At 39.4% G+C, this 25,489-nt stretch overlaps 1 protein-coding gene across 2 annotated transcripts; it reads left to right on the top strand.

Moving 5' to 3' along the window:
• Positions 1-852: 852 nt before the first annotated feature.
• Positions 853-25,279, top strand: rufy3 (RUN and FYVE domain containing 3). 2 transcript variants are annotated; one of them, XM_041787108.1, is made up of 18 exons: positions 853-1,386; positions 11,248-11,421; positions 11,861-11,978; positions 12,157-12,258; positions 15,033-15,156; positions 15,719-15,783; positions 16,094-16,159; positions 16,238-16,307; positions 16,422-16,511; positions 17,064-17,147; positions 17,349-17,516; positions 18,771-18,868; positions 19,927-20,046; positions 21,074-21,197; positions 21,289-21,332; positions 21,442-21,469; positions 21,683-21,760; positions 23,564-25,279. In XM_041787108.1, exons 1-18 carry the CDS (start codon positions 1,134-1,136, stop codon positions 23,705-23,707), a joined length of 1,950 nt encoding a protein of 649 aa, XP_041643042.1. In that variant the 5' UTR covers positions 853-1,133; the 3' UTR covers positions 23,708-25,279. The 2 variants fall into 2 exon arrangements, with proteins under 2 accessions (XP_041643042.1, XP_041643043.1); XM_041787109.1 differs by lacking the exon at positions 853-1,386 and adding an exon at positions 7,981-8,583.
• The last annotated feature ends 210 nt before the right edge of the window (positions 25,280-25,489 follow it).

The raw sequence follows: 25,489 nt of genomic DNA, 5'->3' as shown, positions 1-25,489 counted from the left end.
TGAATTCAGTTACTGACAGGTGTGGCCCAGTAGTTTTATCCATAAAGTGTATCTCATCATAGGTCATAGGAAACTATACCAAAAATGCTGAGCAGCTATTCATTATCTGTTAAAACTTCTCAACCCCATCATTTGCTGTTGCTGTTTCTACTTTTGACATTACATAGAATTGTTTTATTTGCAACATTACAATTGCATTTTGAACTGTTTTTGTAGTGTAATAATAACTCTGCATAGTACTTAAGCACTTTCTGGTGATGGTGCATTTTTTTGTCTTAGGTGCAATCTGACTGGCACCCCCAATGAGAGCTCCTTCCCATCTTTTACTCTACATGCTTTATTAGTGCTACTCATCTTGACCAGGACCCTCTCGTTAATCAGATTCTTGATCTCAGTTAGGTTTTCCTGGTTAAATAAATTTAAATAAATAAATGAATGATTTGATGTTCATGACAAAGTGACATGGTAGCTTAAACCTTTGCTCTACTAAGAAATATAACCAAAAGAGGCCTACATGGTGATATTCATAAAGCTTCTAACTTACTTATTTGTACTTCTCGTTGTTCTCTAGCATGGACTATTTATACTTTCGCAGTTACTATTATTTTCCACCAGGTCATACTATTTCTAAATTTGTCTTTAGCGGAGTGCCCCGTTAACACAGATATATAAAAATAGTTCATCCAAGAGTGTAAAAAGAAAGAGGGCATATCTGCGCCTTTCACTTTCGCAATGAATCACGGGAGCATCCATATGTTCAGCGCTATGGTTCAGCGTCGTTCCTCGATCTACTACAAGCGGCTCATCTCCTGTCATGTTTATTGTCTCTGGTCATGTGAAGGGAACCCTGGATCGCTGACACAGCACGCCAACTCTCGCGAAACCGAGCAGCAGATTTGAACAAAACCCTTATGCCGAGCTGTTTCCGGGTCAAGAGGGGGCTGAGGAGGACAAGACGAAAGGCGAATTGATAACTGTGTATATTTTGGAGTAAACTGACGGGTGTATTGGTTGTTTAGCTAACCACAGTGGTGCATGGCTCAAGCAGCTAGCCGCACCTAGCTAACGTTAGCTGCTCTCTGACTGACAGACCTCTCGCTGGTCACATGAAGTGAATTTGAGCGAAAGGGAGGATGGCGGAGCAGGATAGAGATCTCTCTCTGCAGTCCTCTTCAGAGCTTTCAGAAAGTTCTGGGAGACAAAATTCCTCAGATGAAAACGGACACGCTGACAGTCCAGATGAGACTCTTTCTCCGACCTCGGTGATTTACTTCAAGGAGGCTTTAAACTCCTCAAACTTGAGATTTGGGAAGGCTGGGTCGCTGTCACCTACTCCGCTTCGACAGTTTGACTTCAAGATTGAAAGAATCGACTCAAAGCACAGAAGTAAGTGCTAATAGATTTTCAAAGTCTGCATGGATGCCACGTTAGCTCATGTTATGTTTATTTATACAGACTGACAGCCGCACCTTCAGGTAGAGCAGATAGCTCGTCGTTTGCTAACTTTTGACTGCCCCAAAACAAGCAGCTACAACCTTCTCTACCCGAGAAACTACCATTAACTGTCAGTTTACGACAAGAACGCTATAAACAACACCAACTGTCAGTTTCAATAAAAAGCCAAACAGTCGTTGAAGTCAATGACCTATTTAAGGAGCTTAGCTAACTTCAACTCTGCTTGTAAACTTCATCCAGTTCCTTGTGATCATTCCTGTGCTGGATTTCCTGTGTCATGTGTCATGTGTTGTTTTGACAGACTTGGTTAACTGCTTTGCAATGCAACTGGTCACTGTTGTAGAGATTTCCTGGTGTCTAATGCCATAGCTGGGATCTATTCAGGTTTAATGCTTTCTGTGACTAAGAAATCTAAGGTTTGTGTCATTCTCATTTCACACTAAAGAACGATAAATGTCAGGTTTTTACTGTTGAAACTGAATGAATACTGTTTCCTCTACAACTCTGCATAGGGTTAAAATCTGTTTGCCGTCTAAATAACGAGGAGGTTCATATTAAGTCCATCCAGCCTTTCTAAACAGCACAAAAATTAAGGAAATTTGTGTTTTGTAGATTATTTCTTTGTTTTATCAATGCTTCTTGGCAATGAATCTTATACCACTGGAAAGCATGTTTATTTCCCTCTTAAATGGCAGCTGATTTTGCTGTTAGTTCTGACTCTTGTTTTGAGCTTCAGGTACCCCTGTGAGCATAGGCCGTCCTACACGGTCTGCTCCAAAAATCAGGCTTCCATTTTTCACTGATCCGACTAGGGCAACTTCTTGCCTGTGTTCCGCAAAACCAAGCTGCAGCATTATTTGGAGTCAACCTTAGCACCATCTTCAGACTTGAAGGCCTAGTTCCATATAACTGAGGATGTAAGAGACAGGCCATTAAGTGGGCATCCCAAGAAGACAATGCCCCAAGAGGACCATATCCCCATCCTGTTAGGAACCATAGACTGTCTTCTACAGATTTGCAGTCAGGGTTTGCAGGACGATACGGCCAACGGCTCTCTGCCCAGACAATCCAGAACAGACTGTGCAAAGCCAATCTTCAGTCTCATAGGGCTGCCAGGAGGCCTGCCATGTCTGCCCTTCACTGTCAGGCCCATTTGCGCTGGTGTCCTGGAACCTGAACATGTGGAGGAACATTATATTCAGGGATGAAATCAGATTCTGCCTACGGCAGTTGGACCCTAGGGTCAAAGTGTGGAGAAGAGAATGCCGTGCTGCACTGATAGAGGAACATTTTGGTGGAGGCAGTGTGGTGGTGTGCGGCAGCATCTTCCTGTAAAACAAGGTTTGTCATCATTGGAGGCAATCTCAGTGCAGAGACGTATTGAGATGAGATTCTGCAAGTAGAGGCTCTCCCATATATCCACAGACTGGGATTAAACTCTATCCTCCCAAATGACAAAGCTCACCCCCGCAGAGCGGGGTTTATCAGAGACTATCTCCAGAATGTGGGAGTTGAGATGGTGGATGGCCTGCCAACAGTCCTGACCTCAACCCCACTGAACACTTGTGGGATCAGCCTGGGTGTGTTGTTCATGCCAGTGGGACCAACAAAACCACACTGGCTGACTTGCGACAAATGCTGGTTGAAGAATGGGATGCCATCCCACAGCAGTGTGTGACCATGCTGGTGACCAGCATGAGGAAGTGCCAGGCTGTTGTGGCTGTGTATGATTTTTCCACACACTACTGAGGCTCCTGTTTGTTAAATGAATTAACTGTTCAATTGCCAATATGTCTTGGGTTTTTTTCAGACTTCAATCATCCAATACACCAAACAACACCAAAAAAAAAGAGTCAATGGCAGAATAAGATGTGTGGTATTGGCAGAGAAGATCTAGCAAAAATCTCTATGATTGCAACCCACATACTTAGCTCTGCTGCTTATTTCACAAATTCATGTTCCTTACAAATGTGGAACAATTTAAAAGGGAAATAAACAGGCTTTCCATCAGGCTAAGATTTATTGCCAAGAAACATTGCTACAAAAAGGAAATCTACCAAACACACAGTTCCTTTCTTGTTGTGCTAGGTTTATAATGTTTATTGTCAATGTTAAAACATTGCTGTTCCATATGTTTGGGAGTTAGTTTATAGTTTGTAAAAGAAAATGTTATATATTATTGTCCAACAAGAGAAACGTACTCTCCCCAATTATTAAAAAGCATTTAAGGCATTCTTAGTAAAAGTGCAGAACATTAGTTTTTGCTGGTTCCTTAAATGTGAAGTTGTACACTTCTTTTTGTTGTAAAACTTAAACTTTAAGCATTTTGATTTTGCCCATGTCCCCTTGGTCTCTGGGTGACATTTGTGGGAACTTTCCAGATCCTTTATACAATTCATGATTGAAACAAATATTAAAGCCTAGTTGATGCATGCCTTTTTAGAAACCTATTGCATTAAGATAATGACGTTTGATATTTCTGTCAAGAATAAATAGATGAAATAGTGACATTTGATCATGATGAGGTATGTTTTCTTGAAAAAATTTTGGCGAGATTTTCCTATTAATAAATCTTCATTTATTCGCTGGTGTAGTCACAAAGACCACTGGAGGATGACACAGATTTATAGCATTCTAAATTATCTGAAAGGCTCAAGGCTTGTGAGAAAACAAGGGATGCATTTTCTGGTGTTTATCTCTATCTGCTGCCTTCTACTCACTCTGGCTGTTCTCTGCTAAGGTACACAACGCCATGATAGACCATTCCAGGGGTGAAATTGTGTGTGTTTTTTTTTTTCCAATTAAAAATCTAACTTTTGGCACCTTACTTTTGTTCCCACACTTTCAGGATGCTGAGTCTGAGATGGCCATAAGTCACAATCTTAATCTACAGTAATTAAGCATGTTAAAGTGCAAATACAATGTGCAGAGATGTTATTAGCAAACACTATGAATAGTGTAAAAATTGGCTGATACACTGATCAAGCCTTATGATCGTGCAAAGATGTAATTTGAGATAAGCAGAATAGAGAGCGGTATGAATAAGATGGAGACGGTCAGGATGGCAGTTCTCTGGTTGACAGACGTGAGCCGTTGTAAAGAGTTATTGCTTTTGGCAGGAAAGATTTCTCTGTCTGTCCTTGTGACAGCAGAGCTGTACCAGTCTGCTGAAGAAGGTGCTCTGCTGTTAGTCCTGCAGGTGATGCAGAGGGTGGTCAGGAGTATCCAAGATGGATAAGAGTTTGCTCACTGGCCTTCTTTCTTCCACCGATACAAATGTGCTTGTAACCAGTCACAGAGCTAGACTTTTTAATCAGTTTGTACAGTCTGTTTTTATCTCTGTCTCTGATGCTCCTCCCCTAGCAGACCACAGTATAGTATGGTGCACTAGCAGCAACAGACTGGCAAAAGATTTCTGACAACCTGCTGCGGACATTGAAGAGTCTCAGCTCCATCTGAAAATAGTCCACTCATCCCCTTCTTCTCCACAACCTTGGTGTTAGCCTTCCTGTTGAGTCTGATGTTGATCGTGGCACCCATGTTCTGCCACCGTGGTGACATCCTCTCCCAGAATACACAGTGAGGTTAAGCTGTCCCCTTCATTTCCTGTGATTTCTTCCAGTCCATTCCACAAAGTTGTCTTTCAGTGCTTTGTACTCCTCTCAGCCACTTCTGTAGTCATCTGAAAACTTCTGCAGATAGACTAAAAGCTAAAGATGTACAAGATGACAAGGAAGGGAGAGCGCACAGTCTCCTATATAGCTCCAGTACTATTCTCTACCATTTCAGACTATCAAGATGGTCAAATTGTGGTCTGTTTGTCAGGTAGTCAGTAATCCAGGAAGAGACGGAGTGTGGTTTGTGCTAGGTATGGCATAGTAATCAAGTACTCGTGGGACCTACTGAATGAGTACTCGCAAATCATAATTACCTCCACCAAGGAGGTTATGTGATTGGGTGGGTTTATTTGTTTGTTTGTTTGTTTGTTTGTTTGTTAGCAACATAACTCAAAAAGTCATGGACGGATTTTCAGGAAATGTCAGAAATGGCATAAGGAAGAACTGATTAGATTTTGGTAGTGATCCAGATAATCGTCTGGATCCAGGATTTTTTTAAAGGATTCTTTACTATTGGGAGATAGGGCTAATGGCAGAGGTCTGCGCTGTTACCACTTTACACCAGGAGATGGCGGACATGAGTAACTTCAATCCCAGCAGTATGTTTTTGGTGTGTTTCTATTCAAAGTTTTGGAGTTTATAGAGTTCGAAAGACGCACATCGAGGAGATGAGTCGGAGCGTAACAGAGAGAAAGACAGCGAATTGTAGCGAGAATACTCACAATGTTGGGAGGAATAGAGGAATATTCACCCTCTGCCATGACTTCTGGTCGTCTGGTGAGACCATGGGTGCTTCCGCCATGACAGTCGACACGTAGCGAAGCCAATGCTTTGCCTCACTGTGTTTCCACCCCACCAAGGAGGGAGTAATCAGCAAATTAGATTTTGGGAGTGATCCAAATCACCGTCTGGATCCAGGAATGTTTTTAAAGGATTCTTCACTATAGGGAGATAGGGCTACTGGCGGAGATCTATGCTCTCTGAGTGCTTTTCTAGTTACTATTGAAAAAAGCATCAAACATGGGGCTGCCTGTGGTCTGCTATGATTTTTTTATGGTATACTGCTTATCAGAACAGTTTGCAGACTTTGGCTAATGTTCGCAGTGCTAACACTGCCAGCCTGTGATCCTCTTTGCAGGTTGACATCCAAATTCCTGAGCTGAATATTATCAGTAATGCACAGTACTTGGTTGGAGCTCCTTCTTCATGAATCACTGCATCTTTGCAATGTGGCATGGAGCAAATCAGTCTGTGGTACTGCTGTGTGGTTATCAAGTCCAGGTTGCTCTGATAGCAGCTTTCAGCTAATCTGTACTGTCGAGTCTGGTGTCTCTCCTCTTCTTCTTGACGTTTTCCCAGAGAATCTCTATGAGGTTCAGGTCAGACCAGTTAGTTGCATAATCACAGTAGTACCATGGTCAGGAAACCAGTTTGTGGTAGTTTTGGATTCACTGAGGGCAGATGCCAAGTCCTGCTGGAAAAGGAAGTCAGCATATCTATAAAGCTTCTCAGCAGATGGAAGCATGAAGTGCACTCAGATCTTCTGGTAGACAGCAGACAGCGTTGACTCTGGACTTGATAAAGCACAGTGAACCGACAGCAGCAGATAACATGGCACCTCAAACCATCACTGACTGTGAAAACTGAAAATACTAGACTTCACCTTGGATTCCATGTCTCTCTGGTCTTCCTCCAGACTCTGGGACCTTGATTTCCAGCTGAAATTCAAAATTCAGTGCCATCTGAAAAAAGGACTTTGGATCACTGAGCAATGGTCCAACTCTTTTTCTTCCTTGCCCAGGAGACGACTGATAATGTTGTCTTTGGATCAGGATTGGCTAGACACTAAGAACGCTTGCCACCCATTTCCTGGACCTGTCTGTGTGTGGTGGCTCTTGGTTTACTGACTCCAGCCTCAGTCCACTCCTTGTGAAGCTCCCTGAATATCTTGAATCTGCTTTGTTTGGCTATTCTCTGAAGGCTGAGCTCATCTCTGTTGCTTGTGCTTCTTTTCTAACCACATTTTTCCCTTCCAGTCAACTTTCCATGTATATGCTTTGATACAGCCTCTTAGAACAGCCTGCCCTTTCACCAATGCCCTTCTGTGGCTTACCCACCTTGTGAAGGGTGTCCATGATTGTCTTCTGGACATTTGTCAAGTCAGCAGTCTTCCCCATGATTGTGATCGTGTGTAATGAACCAGAATGACAGACTGAAGGCTTGGGGAAACCTTTGCAAATTTTGCAGTTTTCTAACTTTTTGAGATGCGCCTGTGTGTTGGTTATCTGTGTTGGCTAAAATGAATTTGCAAATGTTGGCATATCAGATATCTGCAAAAATCCAACATCTTGCATCCCTAGATTGAGGTTGCAGAGTGAAATATGCAGAGAATGCTATGTTGACTTTGCAGACAGTTGTGATATGGCTGTAGTTTTTTCTCCTAGTATTTCTAATGTGTTTATTTTTCTGTCATGCTGAATTCTGCAGCAGTATTTTTTTTTTGGAAAAAGATCTGAAATATTTTTTGTTTTTTTTTCCTGGTTTCGTAAGAAGGGCATCACTTAAGTTTCCTCCAAAACAATTAAATGAAATCCATATGCACATTCAGGACATTTGCCCTCATAATTAGCCCTGTTGCTCATTGCTTTTTGTGATTATCTGAATAATTGCATTGCAGGCTTGTGCATCAGGTCAGAGGACACAGTCAAAGCTAAAGAGACAGATGAGTCTTCTGCTGCATCATTAGCATCGGCTGTGCACTCCAGGGACCCCCCCCCCCCCCGTTTTTACGCATGCACCAGCTGCTCACGTGATGGAGTGTTGCTATACCCAGCACTGCTGTCAGCCATCTTGGTCAACACCCACCCAGTGCATTCACTGCAGCACAGCACAGGCAGTCCAATCAGAGCAAGCCGGTGCTGACCAGACCGGAGGAGGGCTGTGATTTTCAGCACTGTGCTCTCTTGCATTTTAAAACCCCCAGTCTGCACAAAAGGGATAATACCAGGGTGAAGAGGAGGAGGAGGAGGAGGTGTTGAAGGAGAGGGGCAGGGCAGGCTTCCTCCAAACGTATTTCCCTCAGTTGTAACAAGGAGGAGGAGGAGGATGCAGGCATAAAGAGGAGGAAAGCAGCACCATTTAAACACCTGCTGGAAGCTGCTGTAGGCCTTCCCGTCTTGGCCTTTTCTCCTCTCTATTTTCATGATCTCGCCGATTTCCACTTCTTTCTGACCTGTTATTTTTTGGGAGCCTTTCCTGGTTCCCGGAAACAAAAGCTACAGCTCCTTTTTTCCCTCGGTGGTGTTGCTTCGGCCTGGCATCAGCTGAGTCATCATGTCTGATCTGACGCCTCAGAGCGAAACCCCGACTCCCACCACTGACAAGATCACCCAGGCTGCCCGGGAGACCATTTATCTCTGCAACTTTCGTGTGTCCGTCGATGGCGAGTGGCTCTGCCTCCGTGAGCTCAACGACATCTCCCTCACCCCAGACCCTGAGCCGGCCCATGAAGGTAATGTGACAGATTAGCTCATCATCCAGGGAGGCTTGTGGGCACAGTGGGATCTCTGTTAGGGCGTGGTGATACACAAGGTCCCCAGATGATACACATTTTATCCAGTGAACTCCTCTAACGTGTGCTGTTTGAGCAGTTTCATCATGTCATAAGGGTTACAGAGTAGACGGTTTGATGTCTGAGATTACATGGCTGGATGACACTACATGTAAATAAACAAGAGCTGGGTGACAAAACAACCAGGAAGTGTCGTGAGAATTTATTAGCTTTCAGTAAACAAGTCTGTGATCGACAAGATTGGCTGCCTGTTGTCCTTAATGTTAGGAAACAGAACAGTGACACAGTGGCTAATAGGTTTACACATTACCACATTACTTGTTGTGTTTTTGTTTGCTAAAAAAGCATGATGCCCCAGATAAATTCTGCTCTGGGCAGGCTTGTTTAAGATTCATGCCATAGTATGTAATGTAGTTGTATCTTTTTCAAGGTATTGTAAAGAACAGAATATACATATGTATATATTTTGGACAGGGAGGCTACCCCCTTCCTAATCTCTTGCCACGCCTTCTCCCAGTGTTTACAGGTCCAAGGAAGGCAGTTCCCACTGTTTTCTTTGGCCAGATAGTGGATTTAAATCTGCAGCACTTCAAGTACAGTTCTTCAGAAGCAGTTTCATTGTAAAATTATAACAGAGAGCCATTAACAAACAAGAACCATTCATTTTGTTGTGCTACAACTGTCTCCACCAGGCTCTTATCCAGAGAGTAAGGTGACTGTGTTTTCTGTCTAAGATGCTCAATATTTCTGTATTTTCATCTGGATGTGATATGGGTTTTATTTCATTAACTAATTGCCACCTCTTGTTTCCACTAATAGATTTGCCCATTAAATTTCACAGTTGGGTGCAATCATCTCTATTTAAGAAACATTTACTTCAGTAAAAACATTGTCACTCTCAGGCTACTTCTTTATATGACATTAACTTCATAAATCATGTAAATCCATACGCTGTGGTTATTAATTATCTGTTGGTTAAAGTCATTCAGTGTTGGAACTAATACTTTTTATTTTTTATGTCCAGGAATAAAAACAGTACAGAACTGGATGGACTGGACACAATAACCCCTTAAAAATCCAAGGCCCCACCAGCAGATTTGTTTGCAACTATACAGTTATTTTCAAAATGTAAATATAACATGTTATACACCACCAGAAAAGTCTGATTCTCAGGATTCTGATCGTATTTACCATTCCAAGGTAAAACCACCACATCAACTGCAATAAATGCATTTGTTACAAATTAACAATAATAAAAGTGACAAAACTAGCCATTACAATCTCTTCTGTACTTAACTAATCATAATATTCCATCAGAAAAAGTCCTGCTGCATTAGAAAGAGTTGCCACAATCAAAAGTACTCCAAATAGTTTCAACACAACATTCAATTTTTTTTGGTATTCCTAGATAGGAGTTTTTGATAACCTTGCAAAGCAGATAGATATGCCAGTTTCCTTGTTTTTCACTGGTGAATCCATCTTGCAAAGCTCCCATCTGAACCGTCTGGGCCTGGTTAGAAAGTGACAGGACCAATCAGCGACAAGGAGCAGTACTTTTAGGCACGGCAGAGTCCTGACGTAAACAAGCAGCAGCAAGAGGCGGTGCAATTATGGCGGCAGAGCTTAGTGTGGATGCTGCTAAAGTGTAAGTTTTATCAGAACTTGACGACATTTCTTCGTTAAAAGAAGAACAAAGAACAACAGTGAGTTGTTTTCTTTTCAAAAACAACAAAAGTCAAGTACTTATATGTCTATAGTCACCATGTTTCGTGTTATTCCTCGGTAGCTGCGCACGTGCAGCTCGATAGCGGCTAAGTCACGTGTTTTGTTGCTCTGATTGGCCCGTAGAGATGTGACAGAACGTTCATCCAGTCACACTCTGAGTTTTTTTCAAAGCTTCTGCCTTTTCCTAAACATTTCCTATTGAAGCTTTCCCAGATGGATGTGTGAAACACATCCGTCTGGCATGTCAGGTTAAGTTTTTGACTAATTTACCCAGAATTCTCAAGGGTTAAACAAATGCTGATTGGTTGAGTTGCACAGTATTAAAAGTATCTCAGTGCTTTAAACGCTTGCATAAATAATGAATTAGGCAGAAATGTATAGCCGGACCCAGGGCTGCACAAGGAAGGAATCAAAACATACAGATGACAATATCAACACTCGTATCAAATAGCCCCAAGCTGTGGTTTCTGAAAATAAAAATAATCCTCAAAACTGTATTGTCATGAAGTGTCATGAAGTCATAACTCTGTTTGCAAAGGTAGCAGCTAAAATGTTATCATCAGAGCTACATTGTTGTACTTTTATGTTACAAATGAAAAAAAAAGGACTACATCAGGTCCTAAAGTCTATTAAACATGTTTTTCTTGCAGAATAAATGATCACATTTTCTACTGGAAGACGGATTATTTTGCATTCTTGTGTTGTACTTTCATATCAGTGAGCATTACTTTGTAGTATTAAAAGAAGTACTGAACATAATAAGTATCTTTTTCCCTCTTGTTATATTTAGCTCCTGAGTCAGTCCTGCTGTTTGATAGCAGTCTGTGTCATTACTATCAGATGTAAGGACTTTTTTTCTTCTTCTTTTTCTCTTTTTAGATCCCAAGGATCCCATCGCAATCGAAAGGCTGAACTTGATGAACATGGCCAAACTGAGCATCAAAGGCCTGATCGAGTCTGCGCTGAACCTCGGGCGCACACTTGACTCCGACTATGCACCTCTCCAGCAGTTCTTTGTTGTGATGGAGCACTGTCTGAAACATGGTCTGAAAAGTGAGTATAGCACCCTGCTGACTTTTTCTACTTTTACTAGTCTGAGAAGTTGGGAAATAGAAGTAAATTTGAGATCGTGACTGCTTGGGTACCTTCATAAATTTCCCAAATTGAAAATATAATAAAAACTTAATGCTCAAACTCTTTAGTGTCAGAGGATAAAATCAGTCAAAGCAGGAGGTTTAACTAGTTTACATTCTGAGAGTTAGGCAAAAGTTCAAATTAAGTCTTTATTGTCAACATTTTGGCATTATTCCTGAAATGTATGATGTTAGAGATACGACTCTCTCCCTTTTGCCTGGTCTTATTAATGGTACACAGAATACTTAAGACAAAGATGTACTTGGAAGCAAGCGAAACAGTGTGCCATTTTGCCCAGCTCACTAAGGTAAATTACTCCAAATCAAACGGATCAGCAAGCTCTGTCTTTCAATTTCAGCTAAGAAGACGTTCCTGGGGCAGAACAAATCATTCTGGGGGGCGTTGGAGCTGGTTGAGAAGTTGACACCTGAGGCAGGAGAGATCACTGCCAGTGTAAAAGACCTGCCTGGCCTCAAGTGAGTCGATTATACCAGTTAGGAAAAGAGAGTGAGCAGTTTCTTAAGATTTAATAGTCAGAGAAAATTTCTTTGCCTTCCACTCAGAGCTCCTTAAAAGTTTTCAATGTTAGGTAAAAATGTCATATATTACTTTTGTGTGTTGTCTTAGTTTGAAAGTGTATATGCTGGATTGCAGGACTCCTCTAGGAAGAGGGCGCGCCTGGTTACGGCTGGCCTTGATGCAGAAGAAACTCTCAGACTACATGAAGACCATAATCAACAGAAAGGACCTGCTCAGGTGGGTTTAAACTATCGTACTGGCATCAAAAGTAAAACATCAGTCATTGTTAAGTCAAGGTCAGATGTCTGTCTCTCCAAGAGTTGGAACTCAAGATGGTAGAATAGGCAATTTATGTGTTTGTAGATAGTGATAATGGGTTCTGGGTGGAGCCTGGCTGGTGGCAGAGAGTTAGCCTGATGTGCTCGCAATCAGTTCACATCAGAAAGTTCTGGACCACCTGGAGGCCTTCTTCAACTATCTTAGAAGTTTGTTAGCACAAGACAAGTTGTCTTACAATGACAAGCTAATCATTAGCAATGGGTTGGGGTTTTCTGACATGTACTCATTGTCAGCTCAGTGGTCAACCATCTTACTAAACAGACAAGGTTAAATTGGATGGACATTTTCATTTACCTTGTCAGAAAACAGCAGCATTTACACTAAAGAAAATCTGTAGGCATTTAAATCTCTTGATGAATACAGTTTAGGGCGGCCTTACACCTAACGACTCTTCCTCTGATTTCAAAGTCGCAGACAAAATTCCAAAGTTGACGTAAAATCACGGGAGTCTTGTTGAAGCCACAGCTTGCTCCTGTTGTCTCAGTTGTTGGGTGTAAGGAAGTCATAAGACTTGATTTTAACCGTTTTAAGGCGGGTCTTTCTTCAGTCTTGGTGGTATGATAATATCAAACCTGTTTGATATTGTCGTAAGTCTTAAGTCTGTTCGTATACAAATTGTGTTTCTCAGTGACGCAACCGTCATCCACAACCAATGGTAGCGGGTGTTGTGCGTGAACACATTAATTCACTTAATGCTTCAAAATATGAATGTGAGCGTAGATCAATCTGGAGCCGCTGAATGTCCTCGCAGGACTCAAGAGATTGAAGAACTTTTCCTGCTCAGAATTGCCATCAGATCTCTGCACCTGGTGTTTGTGCGCCTTGTCTGTCAATTCATTCGAGGCTGACATGACAAGTACGGTAAACCGCCACTGGGATTTTCAAAGTAAAAGCCTGATCAGTTTGTTTCGACGACTCATGTTTTCATACAGTACTTTTATTCTGAAGTGTTTCAGGGATAGTTCCTCGAGATATTAACTCAAATGCGATCACCATCTCTATCTACATCTTGTTCTCTGCTCAAAAATTGTTATGAATTTTCACCAGATGCATGATGGGAAATAATCTCAAAAGGAATCGTATTCTAGTCTTGTAGTTAGTGACCACCAGTCTTGGCCAAATCTCAGTCTGAGACTAAAAACTCAATGGCTTGCCAACAATTGTTTTTAGATGTGAGAGGGTCTCAGGTGTCAGTCTTTTTAGAGTCTTTTAAGAGATCTGGCAAAGTCCTCTGGTGTAAGGCTGGCATTAGTCATGTCTAGGACATTGAATAATGAGATTAGTTGGATGGTTTTGTGTATTAAGGACCATTTGAAGCAAGGCTGTGTCAACTGGGGACTTATAGGAAAATGTGTCCGTGGCTTTCACCTTTAAACAGGGCTCTTGCAGATCCTTGAAAGGTCTTTAAAAGTCTTAAATTTGACTTTTGGTCATTAACAACATTAAAAAGTTTTAAAAAGTCTTATTTTTACTTATGAGAGGTGTTAAATTTTAAAATGCACTTTGCCTAAGACACAAAGCTGGAGCCTATCCAAGCTGTCACTGGGCTGTCACCCTGGACTGATCACCAGTCAATCACGCTCACATCCACACCTGCGGCAAATATGGAGTGCTTGGTTAACCTAATGAGCATGTTTTGGTGGTGGGAAGAAGCCAGAGTATCTGGAGAGATTCCACGCATGCACAGGGAGAACCTGCAAACTCTGCACAGAAAGGCCCTGACCAGGAAGCGAACAAGGGACCACCTTGCAGTGAAGCAACAGCGCTAACCCCTGCGCCGCCCCTGCAGCCCTGAAAGTTTTCCATCTTTTGTAATTTCACAAACCACAGACACATTTGGCTTAAAGTCTTTAATGAACATGGTCACTCTTTAAACAGTAATACCAAGATAGAAAGCAAGGACATCCTCACAAGACTTGGACTTTAATAAACAAGCCAGACAACTACAAACTAACCACTGGTGGTGAACTGCACTTGTGTGGCTGGAGTAGTATTAACTCTCTGTTAATTATTTTATTAATTGTATAATGTACAGTATATTAAAATACTGTAAATCATTAGAAGTACTGCTGCTGCAACTGTTAATACAACCATCAATGTCTGTATTTTGTTCATAGAAGATCTTTGATGACAATCTAGGCTCTGTCTGCTGCTCCTTGTTTTCTCAGTTTTTTTTCCTCTCTCTTTCTACCAACACTTTGCATGCACATCTGCTGTGGTGTAGTTTTGATTTTTGCCTCAAATTGTTCTATTCAGGCCTCAAGTCAACATGTAAATGGATATTTTTGAAAACTTCTTTGCCTCTTTATGCATGCAGCTTCTTTTAAATCCTTTAATGTTTATTTTTAAACTTCAGTTTCTGAGCTTAACCGAGGGAATAGATGGGAGATATTTAAAATGGAAAAGACATCATAGCTGCAGTTAGAATAGCTCCCCTTTGTGTGCTTAAGAAATGTGCATTCACCTGTATTAACAGCAGCAGTGGACTTATACCTCTAAAACCATTAAGTTGAAGAAACTGGCATGAGATATCTATAATTGTGTATAACTGTCATAATTGGTTTGCTATTAATTACTGACGTTGATTTTCAAAGAGGCATCTGTAGGTATATTTAGACAGGATATTCATAAAGACTTGTGAACGTATTTCTTCCTCTTTGTTTCCTCTCCAGCGAATTCTATGAGCCCAATGCTTTGATGATGGAGGAGGAAGGAGCTGTTATCGCTGGCTTGCTCGTTGGACTAAATGTCATTGATGCAAATCTGTGTATGAAGGGAGAGGATCTGGACTCCCAGGTGTGCTTTCATTTTCAATTGTACCACCACAAACAGAAACACAGAAGAGTAGCAATAAAACAGGCCCAATGTGAGAAAAGACTATGAAATAGTGCTAAATTTAAGTGTAAAAATCCAAATTTGTAAGTTCAGATGAGTGAATTATTACATTATGTGTCGTTTAGAATAGGGAAATAAGTTGTTCCTCTGTTGCTGTAGTCATTATGCAGACAATAGGCTGCCTTTTCATGCTGACTTAGGAATCTCATGCTCACATTAGTTGTCAATTTGGGAATGAAGCCAGGATGTCTGGGAAGATTGGCAGGTTTCCAGTTAGTCATCATCAGCTTTTAGTAAACAAATTTAATTTTCAGCACAATAAAAAAAAACCTCTCCACTTACACTTCTAGAGCTTGTAAAGACTGATGAAATATTTATTTAGCTAGGATGAAACATTTTGTCCTGAACAGCAGGCTGGCATTAATACTGTTCAAGTGTACAGATTGTGAATTATCATGCTTTTTTTCTTCTTCAGTGTGCTTTGAGTATTGATTTTCTATTATCTTATTGATTACTTCTGCAGGTGGGAGTGATTGATTTTTCAATGTACCTCAAAGATGGAGGGCACAGCAGTAAGAGTGCAGAGGGGTGAGTGCTGCCTTGTTAATCTTTTACAAGCTTGTTTTTTAATTTCAGTCCATATTAGTCTTTAAACTTACAACAGTAGCCACAACCTGCAAGGGTGGATTTTTTTTTTTTTTTTTTTTTAACCTTACTTTTTTAGCTTTTTTGTAGTTGTTGTGATTTCTGTATGTGATGGCAATATTTCCTGTTTTCTCTAAGGCAATGTTTGATTTCTGTTTAAAGTTTCAGTCACATGCTTTTTTGCAAACACTAGAGTTTTTTCCTTCAGCTTTCTCTTCTTTTACTCATATCCCTCTTTTTTCTGCTCCATCAGTGATGGTCAGATCACAGCAATTCTTGATCAAAAGAATTATGTGGAGGAGCTGAACAGACATTTAAGGTTTGTTGAATGATTGTATTCAGCTGATTGAGAAGAAGATTGAGCTCAGACTCATGTAATTTTTCTGTCTGTTAACAGTGCATCAGTAAATAACCTCCAGGCCAAAGTGGACGCTTTGGAAAAGTCCAACACAAAGTTAACAGAAGAGGTCAGCCAGATTCATTTTTAAGTGCTTTTATTTACATGCATGAGCATCTCTGTTTTTTGCATAGCAGAAAGTATTCAATATTAGAAAAACTGATTGCTAATTTCGTCTTTGCAGCTTGCAGTTGCAAATAACAGGATTATCACTTTACAAGAAGACGTGGAGAGAGTTAAGGAGGAGAGCTCATATCACCTGGAGTCCAGAAAGGTGAAAAATCATTCATTTTGTTATTACTGTTTTTTTTTTTCTTTGAAACTGTGATACAAAGAAGCATAGATATCCTCTCCTCATTCTAAAAGTTGTGTCTTTCCCCATAAAAAGTGCTATTGAGATGACTCCCTGGAAAACACATCACTTGGCTAACAGGAGCCAATGTGCCAGGGAGGTTAATAAGAACCGGTTCACTGTTTTTCTTGTCTCTGCTAATTTGTCAGTGCCACGTTATCACTGCCAAACAAACAGAGAAAATGCAGATTACTAGAGTTGGAGAAACTCGAAAAATGTGAAAATCTAAGGAAAAAGAAACTAATTTGATGCTGACAATGAAGACAAGAAGTAAAAACTATGAGCAGGGATTGTAGAAGAAAGGCTAAAAACATGCCTGCTTTGACCTTTTTTTGCCAAAGGCAGTGCCAAAGAGAATGAAACAAAGATCCTGGAGAATGCTACTCACTTTTCTTTACAGAGCCTCCACTGTGATAAAAAATCCTAAGAAAAGAACAACTTCTTAAAACAACTTGTATTTGTTTTATTTGTCAGGCATCAAGAAGTGACTCAGTAGCAGATGGACAAGCACTGGGTGAAACACGCAAGCAGCTCAAAGAGGAAACTTTGCTTAGATTGGTAAGTTTTTGACTTTTAAAAGTACTTTTCTACTCAAATGTTTTTATTTAAACATCATCAAAGAGTAAGTTAGACTTGAAGTTATTCAATTTAATCTGTTATTGGATAACTGAACATGTCCCTCTATTTAATGTTTCTGGTCATTATGCCATTAAATGTGTATTTTGTGAGCATGTGAATTTTATTCTGGCCTCTGTGCAGGATGTGGAGAAGGAGCTGGAGGTGCAGATTGGCATGAAGCAGGAGATGGAGTTGTCTATGAAGATGCTGGAGAAAGACATCTGTGAGAAGCAGGATGCTCTGGTGGAGCTCAGACAGCAGCTGGAAGACCTGCGCGTCATCAACCAACAGCTTGGCCACAAGTCACAGGTGAGGCTGAACTGTACTTCCCTTTATTTATAGAGGAGGACAGTGGAGAGATAGATCAAACGGAAAAGCAGGTTCCTCAAGATTCCATCCTGGGTCCCTACTTGTTCTGTGTATACAATGTGCCACACCAGAAAGAAATCATACCACCCCAAAGTGAAGTTCTGTTATTATTCAGGTGCCTGACAGAGCTACTTAATTTGTAAACTAATCAGTTCTGGTTGCCTTTCTTTCATTAATTTAACACTCTAATGGTTGGATGGTTTACCCTTTTTTTTGTTGTTTTTATAACTCAGTCATGATCAATGTAAGTTGGCTTTTTGACCAAACAATCTCTTCAGTGTCAAAGTGAAAACAGATTTCTACAAAATAATGCCAATTAAGTAAAAATATGTAATGTAAAATAAATGATTGCATTAATATTCCCATCTTTAAGTCAGTATTTAGTAGCTGCACCTGAGTCTGTGTGGATAGGTCTCAATCAGGCTTGCACATCTGGACACTGCAATTTTACTCAGTTCTCCTTTGCAAAACTGCCCATGGTCTGTCAGGCTGCATAGGGATCAGGACTTAACAGCCTTTTTTAAGTCCAGCCACAAATTCTTTATTGGATTGAGGTTGGGGCTCTGGCTCAAAAACATTCACCTTGTTGTCTTTAAAACCATTTCTGTGTAGTTTTCGCTGTATGCATCAGGTTATTGAAAAATAAATCTTCTGCCAAGCCATACTTCTCTGACTGAATAAAATTTTCCTCCATGATTTTCCTGGATTTTGCTGATTTCATTTCACTCTCTTACCTTTTTAAGTCTTCCAGAGCTGGCTGCCAACAAGTATTCCCACAGCATGGTGATGCCACCACTGTGGGATCATAGACATGTCTATGATAGCTGCTGTACAAATGAATGAAGAGTGATTTTGGGGACATGTCTTACTATCAGACAGCATTTAAAAAAGAATTACAACATATTTTATTGTAGTATAAAGCACATTTCCATTTCCACTTATCTCATATTGTGTCGTTGGCATTTAGATAATTGATTGGCCATTTATATTTCCAACCCATGATAGTTGATTAAGTCATGTAGAAGTTAACCAAACCATTGTGAACTAAAAGTTAAGTAAACACGAACACTGCAGCTGCCAAATCATTAAAATATAAAAAATTGTTTCAATCTTCAAATTCAGTGTTTTGATGCAACAAACTACATGTACTGAGATTTTGCTTCTAGTTGAACAAAATTTTTCTCATCTTCTTAGAGTGCAGAGGCCAGCTCTAAACAGAAGAGTGAAGCCATCGCTCGCCTAGAGGAGAAAATAAACCAGATGACTGGGACTGTAAAACAGCTGGAGGCAAGGTAAGGACACTTCTCTGTAGCCGTGGTTGCTTTTTTAAATAAGAATTACAATTTGATTGTTTACTTCACAAAATCAAATCTTCTTTTTATCCTTTGTCCTTCCTCTTCCACTGCTGTTATTTTTCATTATCATGACCATTTTAATCATTTAATCAGTGAGAAACATTTGGTGAAGCAGGCCAGAACCCTGAACTCAGCGGCAGGAAAGCTGCTGCAGCTGCAGCAGTAGCAGCTCCCTACCTTCATAGACATCTTTAAACAAACATACATCCCTGCCTAATATAGAAATAACCAAACTAGGATGTTATCTTTTCTGTAAAATGCTCCTTTGTTGTTGAAAATTAAAAAAAAAAAGAAAAAAAACATTTTCCCACAACCCCCTGCAGTGGCTCTCCAGTATCAGCTTTGAGTAGTGGACTGAATTTAGCAGCCTTTATTCCTTGTGTTTTCAGACAGATGTGTTTGCCACATCAGGTTTATACTTTCGTTTGGTAAACATTTCTTACAAATACCCCATTTATGCTTTCTGTCAAGGGTTAGACAAGAAGACGGACAGGGATCCAGAAGTGGACAGTTTTAAATATTATCATACACATGAACATGTTTTTGGACTTTTGGGAGGTAGCAGACTTACTGTAATGTTATTCCAAAGAATTCAACAACTACCAGAGACTGTGCTTAAATATTTCAGCCATCAGAGTCCGACAAAATGATAAATCTAAACTGATGTTTTGTCCATGACAGGAGCAAGATAAAGTAAGAAGAAAAGGGCAAAATTAATTTATTAATTTTGAATTGTATGTGAACATAACATTGGTGTAAACTGTAGTAGTCATTAGGCTAATAAAAAGTTTAAACAAACACAGCCTGCTTCATCTTCTTTTGGTAAAACTTTCCTGTTGACCTCATTTAGTTGTAGTCTTCTTATTTAATCTTCAAGTCATTTTTGTGTTTTCTTTATTTAAGTTCTAGATGACATCTTTTTCCAACCATTTTCCTTTCCATCAAGTTTTTATTTTACCCTAAGTTTTCCTGACAACCCCCCCTTCCCAAACCAGATGTAAACAGGCCGAGAGGGAGAGGGACGTGGCTTTTGAGGCCAACCGGCTCTTCAAGCAGGAGTTTGGAGACAAAATCGAGAGTCTGCAGGAGGAGGTGGAGCAGCTGAGGAAGCAGAGGTAGAGTCTATGGCGTTGGTTATGGTTAGAAAAATTTTGGTGTAAACTTTTGAGGTGTGTTCTTTGTAATTGTACAGATGATATTGTATTTAATGTAAAAAATATAGAGCAAATTACAACTAAAAATTATTTTCTGTGGAGCCAAAATCTTTTGCAATCTCAATGCATCTTACAGCTTGACTGTTGTTTAGAAACCTATCATAAATGCATCAACAAGTCACACTGCTACGCGTTGTAAAATGCTCATTTACTTCCATAATTATTTATTTATTATTTGCACACACGACATTCTGTCTCCACTAACATTCATGGTGTAGTAACCCTCTGCTGAAATAGACCCAGAAATAGAGAACTCCTGCCTCTTAGAGCAGTGTGTTTCAGCTGATGGATCAGAAGCCAAAAGTGGGTCAAAAAGTCAACAAATTCAAGAAGCCCCTTAGCAGAAATACTTAAATATATTGTATTTAACTCTGTTTTCCTGTAATAGCAAGTTTCTCTTTCAATTATTTTTCAAGGTTTGGACATTTTCATTTCCACAGTAAAACAAAATAGGTCTTTCCCATAATAAATGAATTTCCCCAAATCTCTACAGAATAGCTAAAATATAGACATTATGAAAAAAAAAAACAATATGTAGGTATGCTTGCTTTATTTTTTTGGTGTCAGAATTTAAAACCTTTTAATTTGGAAATTTTGGGAGCCACTGATTTAGTACATAGAAAGTTGGTTTTGTGAATCTACTGTACATAAATTACTCTTGAAGATAAAGTTCAGCTGCCTTGATTACCAAATGTTATTTTGAATCATGCTGTTTCACTTTGTTTCCCATACTGTTTACACATTTTCAGCTGTGACACAAGGCTCTAATTTTGTACCATCTGACCACTTTCTGTCATATTATAGTGCTGCATACAGTATTCCCTGTACTCTGTTAATTCTCCATTAAATTTCAGATAAACCTGCCTGTAATGAATTCAATATATATTTGAAAACTTCTGTTTACAAGCTTGTGTTCATTTTGTTTCAGGTCTAATCTTGAGCTGGAACTGAAAAGAGAGCGAGAGCGAGAGCGAAGAAGCGAGCACCATCAAGGCACTTCATCTCCACTGTCCAGGACACCACAGAGGAAACATCCAGAGAGCATATCAAAAGTAAACCTGTCACAAAAATGAGCAGAATTAAAGTTGTTTTTTTTTTTTAGATCCATATTTTCCCTAATGCCAAATGTGACTTTACCAACAGCGTCACTGTGGAGCAGAGGACAAAACAAGTCTGAGCTCCACATCGTGAGTACTCCCAAGCTTTTTAAGCATCTAATAATAGGAGGAAGGAAATAGTTGCATTTTTTAACAGTGTGAAATTCCTTCATTAATTTATTATTTTTTGTCCTTTAAGGTCCTTGTCACACCACGAGATTGAAAAGGTGAGGGTAATTTCCCTTTGGTACCACAGAGCGTCTGATGATTACGTTGAAACGAAGAACAAACAAAATTGCAATTCAAGTTTGCTACAAAGTTTCAAACAAACACAGAGGCTACAGCTGGAACAGTCAACAAGCATTATTATACTGCTGTCCTTAAATATTAAAATACGCTCCTAATGGTTGCACTGAACATTATTTATTGTTTTACTGAAGGAGGAAGCACTCGGGGAAATCAGTCAGCCTTCAATCTGTACCATGTGTGAGCAAGACGAATCACTCCTGAGGACAAAGGTATGAGGATTTAAAGTTATTCTGAACTTTTTTAACATGAGTAGCACCATTAAATCAGACAGTTGAGATAATAAAAGGTAATTTATGTAGTCTTAACAAAAAAAAGAGAAGTTTTATAATAAAAACAACATGGTTAATGTGAAATGCATAAGACAGCAGTGGCTGAATACCTCTGGTCTAGATTTCCATGCAAGCAAGGTCACAGAGATTTTTCCAAACTATCTTATCTCTTGCTCCCAACCCAGTCAGAACCAGAACATCTTTGATTCTAAAAGCCGCTTTGTTCCCTTTGATTTATTTACAGTAATATTTTCCACATGAGCAAAGCAAACTGATAAGCTGGTGCATTACAAGCAGTTTCATCATATGGGATGCATAAATTATTGTTTTTTTGGATATTTCTAGACAGCTTAATGACAGGCCTTATTACCTTACATGGAACAGCCTCACCACTGCTAAACCACTAAAGGTCCAACTATAAAGAAGTTAACACTGATAATGCGTTGGTTGTGAGTCCCCAACCGGGGGAAACTTGGAACAGCTCAGCAGCTATTGAATGATACAACCCAGTGATGTAATAATAATAACTTTATTTATATAGCACTTTTAAAAGCAAGGTTTTACAAAGTGCTTTCACACTCAGAAAAACAAAGTAGCAAGACAACAAAACACAACAACAAAGACAAAAGTGCACTCAAGGGGACAGAACCTAAACAAGATCAAACCAACTACAGGTTCAGCCAAAACAACAATATTACTGAGATATTAGAAATACAAATCCATGGAAGTCATGAGAGCTTTGATATGTTTCACATAACTACACTTGAGCTGAAACATCCTGGAACATCATTAAAACAAGACATCATAAGAACCCACGGGTACCCGGCCAACACAGGAACCCAACTACAGAACCTGAGACCAAGGGGACTGAAGTTTTAAAAGGCAAGTAAAAGAGAAGCAGTAAGAACTAAAACATTAAGATAAGTAAAATTGTAAAGGAAGAATAAGTGTAAAAGAATATGTCCGAGGTGTGAAAACGCTAAAAGGATACAAGCATCAAAGGTAAAAGCTAAAACCAGTAAGAACTGCCTAAATTAAAGACTCAAGATCATTGATATAGAAAATCAAAACAGTAAGGAGTAAGAGATATTAAAACATGAATAAGAAGAGTAAAAGGTACTAAATAAGCTAAAAATCAGAAGTAGTAAAGAATTAATAGTAACAATAATAACAGTAAAACAGCAAAAATAGGTGTAATGTAACAAAAGTGAAGATAAAGTGTAAAACGATGATTGAAGGAATAGGAATGAGTAAGAAGACGACATCACATAAATGCAAGTCTATAAAAATGAGTTTTAAGAAGTGATTTAAAAGCACTGACAGTTTCTGTACGCCTTATTTCCTCGGGGAGGTCGTTCCAAAGTCGAGGGGCCCTGATGGAGAAGGCCCTGTCACCTTTACTTACAAGTCTCAACTTTGGAATGACCAGGAGGCCCCCACCAGAGGATCTTAGGGTGCGGGCTGGCTCATAAGGGGTTAGAAGTTCTGTAACATAAACTGGTGCCAGACCCTTCTGGCAGAGTTGTAGTGCAGGGTAGACACTGGTTAATGGATTATACCCACATATTTGTCTCCAGAGTATCAACAAGAGTACCGACATGTTAGTGTAAGTAAGCAGCCCAGCTTTTTTTACTTTCTTTCTGTAATTTCACAGAAAGTCTAGGATTCATATTTTGCTAAAGATATGCATTGCATTGTTTTGTAAAGATGTGCTTTCATGTGTTCATGTTTTTCTTTCTGTAGAGACAGTGTAAGAACTGCAGCAGGGTTTTCTGTCAGCGCTGTGTGTCCAATGAGCTCCCTTTGCCTTCCTCCATCCTCCCAGAGACTGTGTGCACCGCCTGCTACGCTCTGTTACTCCAACAGTATGCTTCGACACCACCATGAATTAGGATTTACCAAAAGACACCATGATCAATCACATTTATTGGAAAACTGGCACTTCATAAATGCACTTTTTTGACTTTGTGGCAGGTGATAAGATACAGCTGAAGGAGTCCTGCAAGTTTTGAACTTTCACATTTTTAAAAGTAGTGTCCGATCATGTGCCACAGAGAGCAGGTTGATGCGAGTTTTACTTTTGAAAGCTTGTGAAGCTGTAAGAACTCCTTTCTTGCTGAAAGTTTGCTAAAATGCTGTGGTGTTTTTTTAAATGAAATCTGGATAGAGAAAGCTTAAAAATACGCCAGAGTGGAGGTTACTGATAAAGACAACATGAGTCATCTCATGAATTTAAAACTGACTTTTAAGAAGTGTCCACTAAGTGGATTATTACCAAGAGGTCAACTGGAATATTTTAAACTCTTTTAAATGGAAAGAAAAAAATGATTCTTCAAACACAACTCTGTAATTTTAGTTTAACTTAGTACACATTTGTCAAAAACATGTATGAAGCTAATAAATGGCATTTGATTCAAAACAACTTCGACCAAATACTTCCTTATTATATACTAGACATGTCACTCTTTGTGAAACTGTATGTGCTGTTAAAATTTTTATACACTTTGATATGGTTTAAAACAAATAGCATACTCTCAGAACAGTCAACTGAGATAACAAAATTGTAAAGCTGTCATGTAGAATTAAATACTATGGAAGCCCTAAGAAGACAGCATCCATACACTTAATTTATCTCATTTTCCTGTGATGAGTCATTTTAGTTGTTTTCTAGAGATCTCCACTGATTTGTTTGTTGTCACAGGAAAATGATGCTGTTTCTTCTGTGGCAATTTAAGTTGCTTTCTTGAGATCTTGACTTACTTTCTTGTTATCTTGGGATAAAGGGGTAATTTTGTGGTGATCTAGAAAACAAAAACAGGCTGGTCACCGATAGCCAGGAACACAACATGCATTATTGTCCACAATAAAGAGGTATATTTAAGCTACAACCCAAAAAATCTTTGCTAAACTGATCACCAACACTGGAGACAGGGAAAACTGTTCGCAGTGATTAAGGATTTTTTTATATGGTATCTTGCAACCTTACAGATTTTGTGGTGTTTTGATTGATGCTAAGCTTACTGGCTGTAGCATCATGTAAAGAGTAAACACAGATTGGTTTTAAAATGCTGAATATCTTGGTATGATTTATCTTTACACTTATTGTGTCTTCTCCATCAGCTAGAAGTGGTTTGACAAAAGTGTCTCATCAGTCTTCTTTGTCGATATTTTGTTCCATTGGATTTTTACGGCATTTAAACCCTGACATTGAACTATATCTTCAGAATGCGGTTCTCTGGACCTCTCTACATATTACAGCACTTTTAATGAAAGCACTGTTCTCTACCTGCCTGGTTTGAAGTGGTCATATCAGATCACATCTTTGTAAATGTTTTTTATGTTCTGTTGATTTATATGAAGAATAGAGGCTCGATAATGTTTGGATGTTATGTCAAAGGCTAATTAACACATGAGCTGGATTTGCTTCTTAGAACAATAATAAACTTGTATTAAATTTTATTTATGTGTGACTGTCATTGAGTAGCATGAGGATGTGTTCAGGATTTACTACTGTTAATTCCTTTTTTTTCTATTTTTGTGCACTTAACATAATCACACTAAAGTAAATCCTCTTTGATGAAGGTGTGTAGCTTAGAAAATGCTTTCAATAAACCTTTATTCTAACAAATATTTTCAGATTTTTTTCCCAGTTCAGAGACATAAGCAATG

Source organism: Cheilinus undulatus, linkage group 5 (genome assembly GCF_018320785.1).
Source record: "Cheilinus undulatus linkage group 5, ASM1832078v1, whole genome shotgun sequence".
NCBI lineage: Eukaryota > Metazoa > Chordata > Actinopteri > Labriformes > Labridae > Cheilinus > Cheilinus undulatus.
The sequence above is the reverse complement of the archived record's forward strand: the minus strand, read 5'-3'. Positions and strand labels throughout refer to the sequence as shown.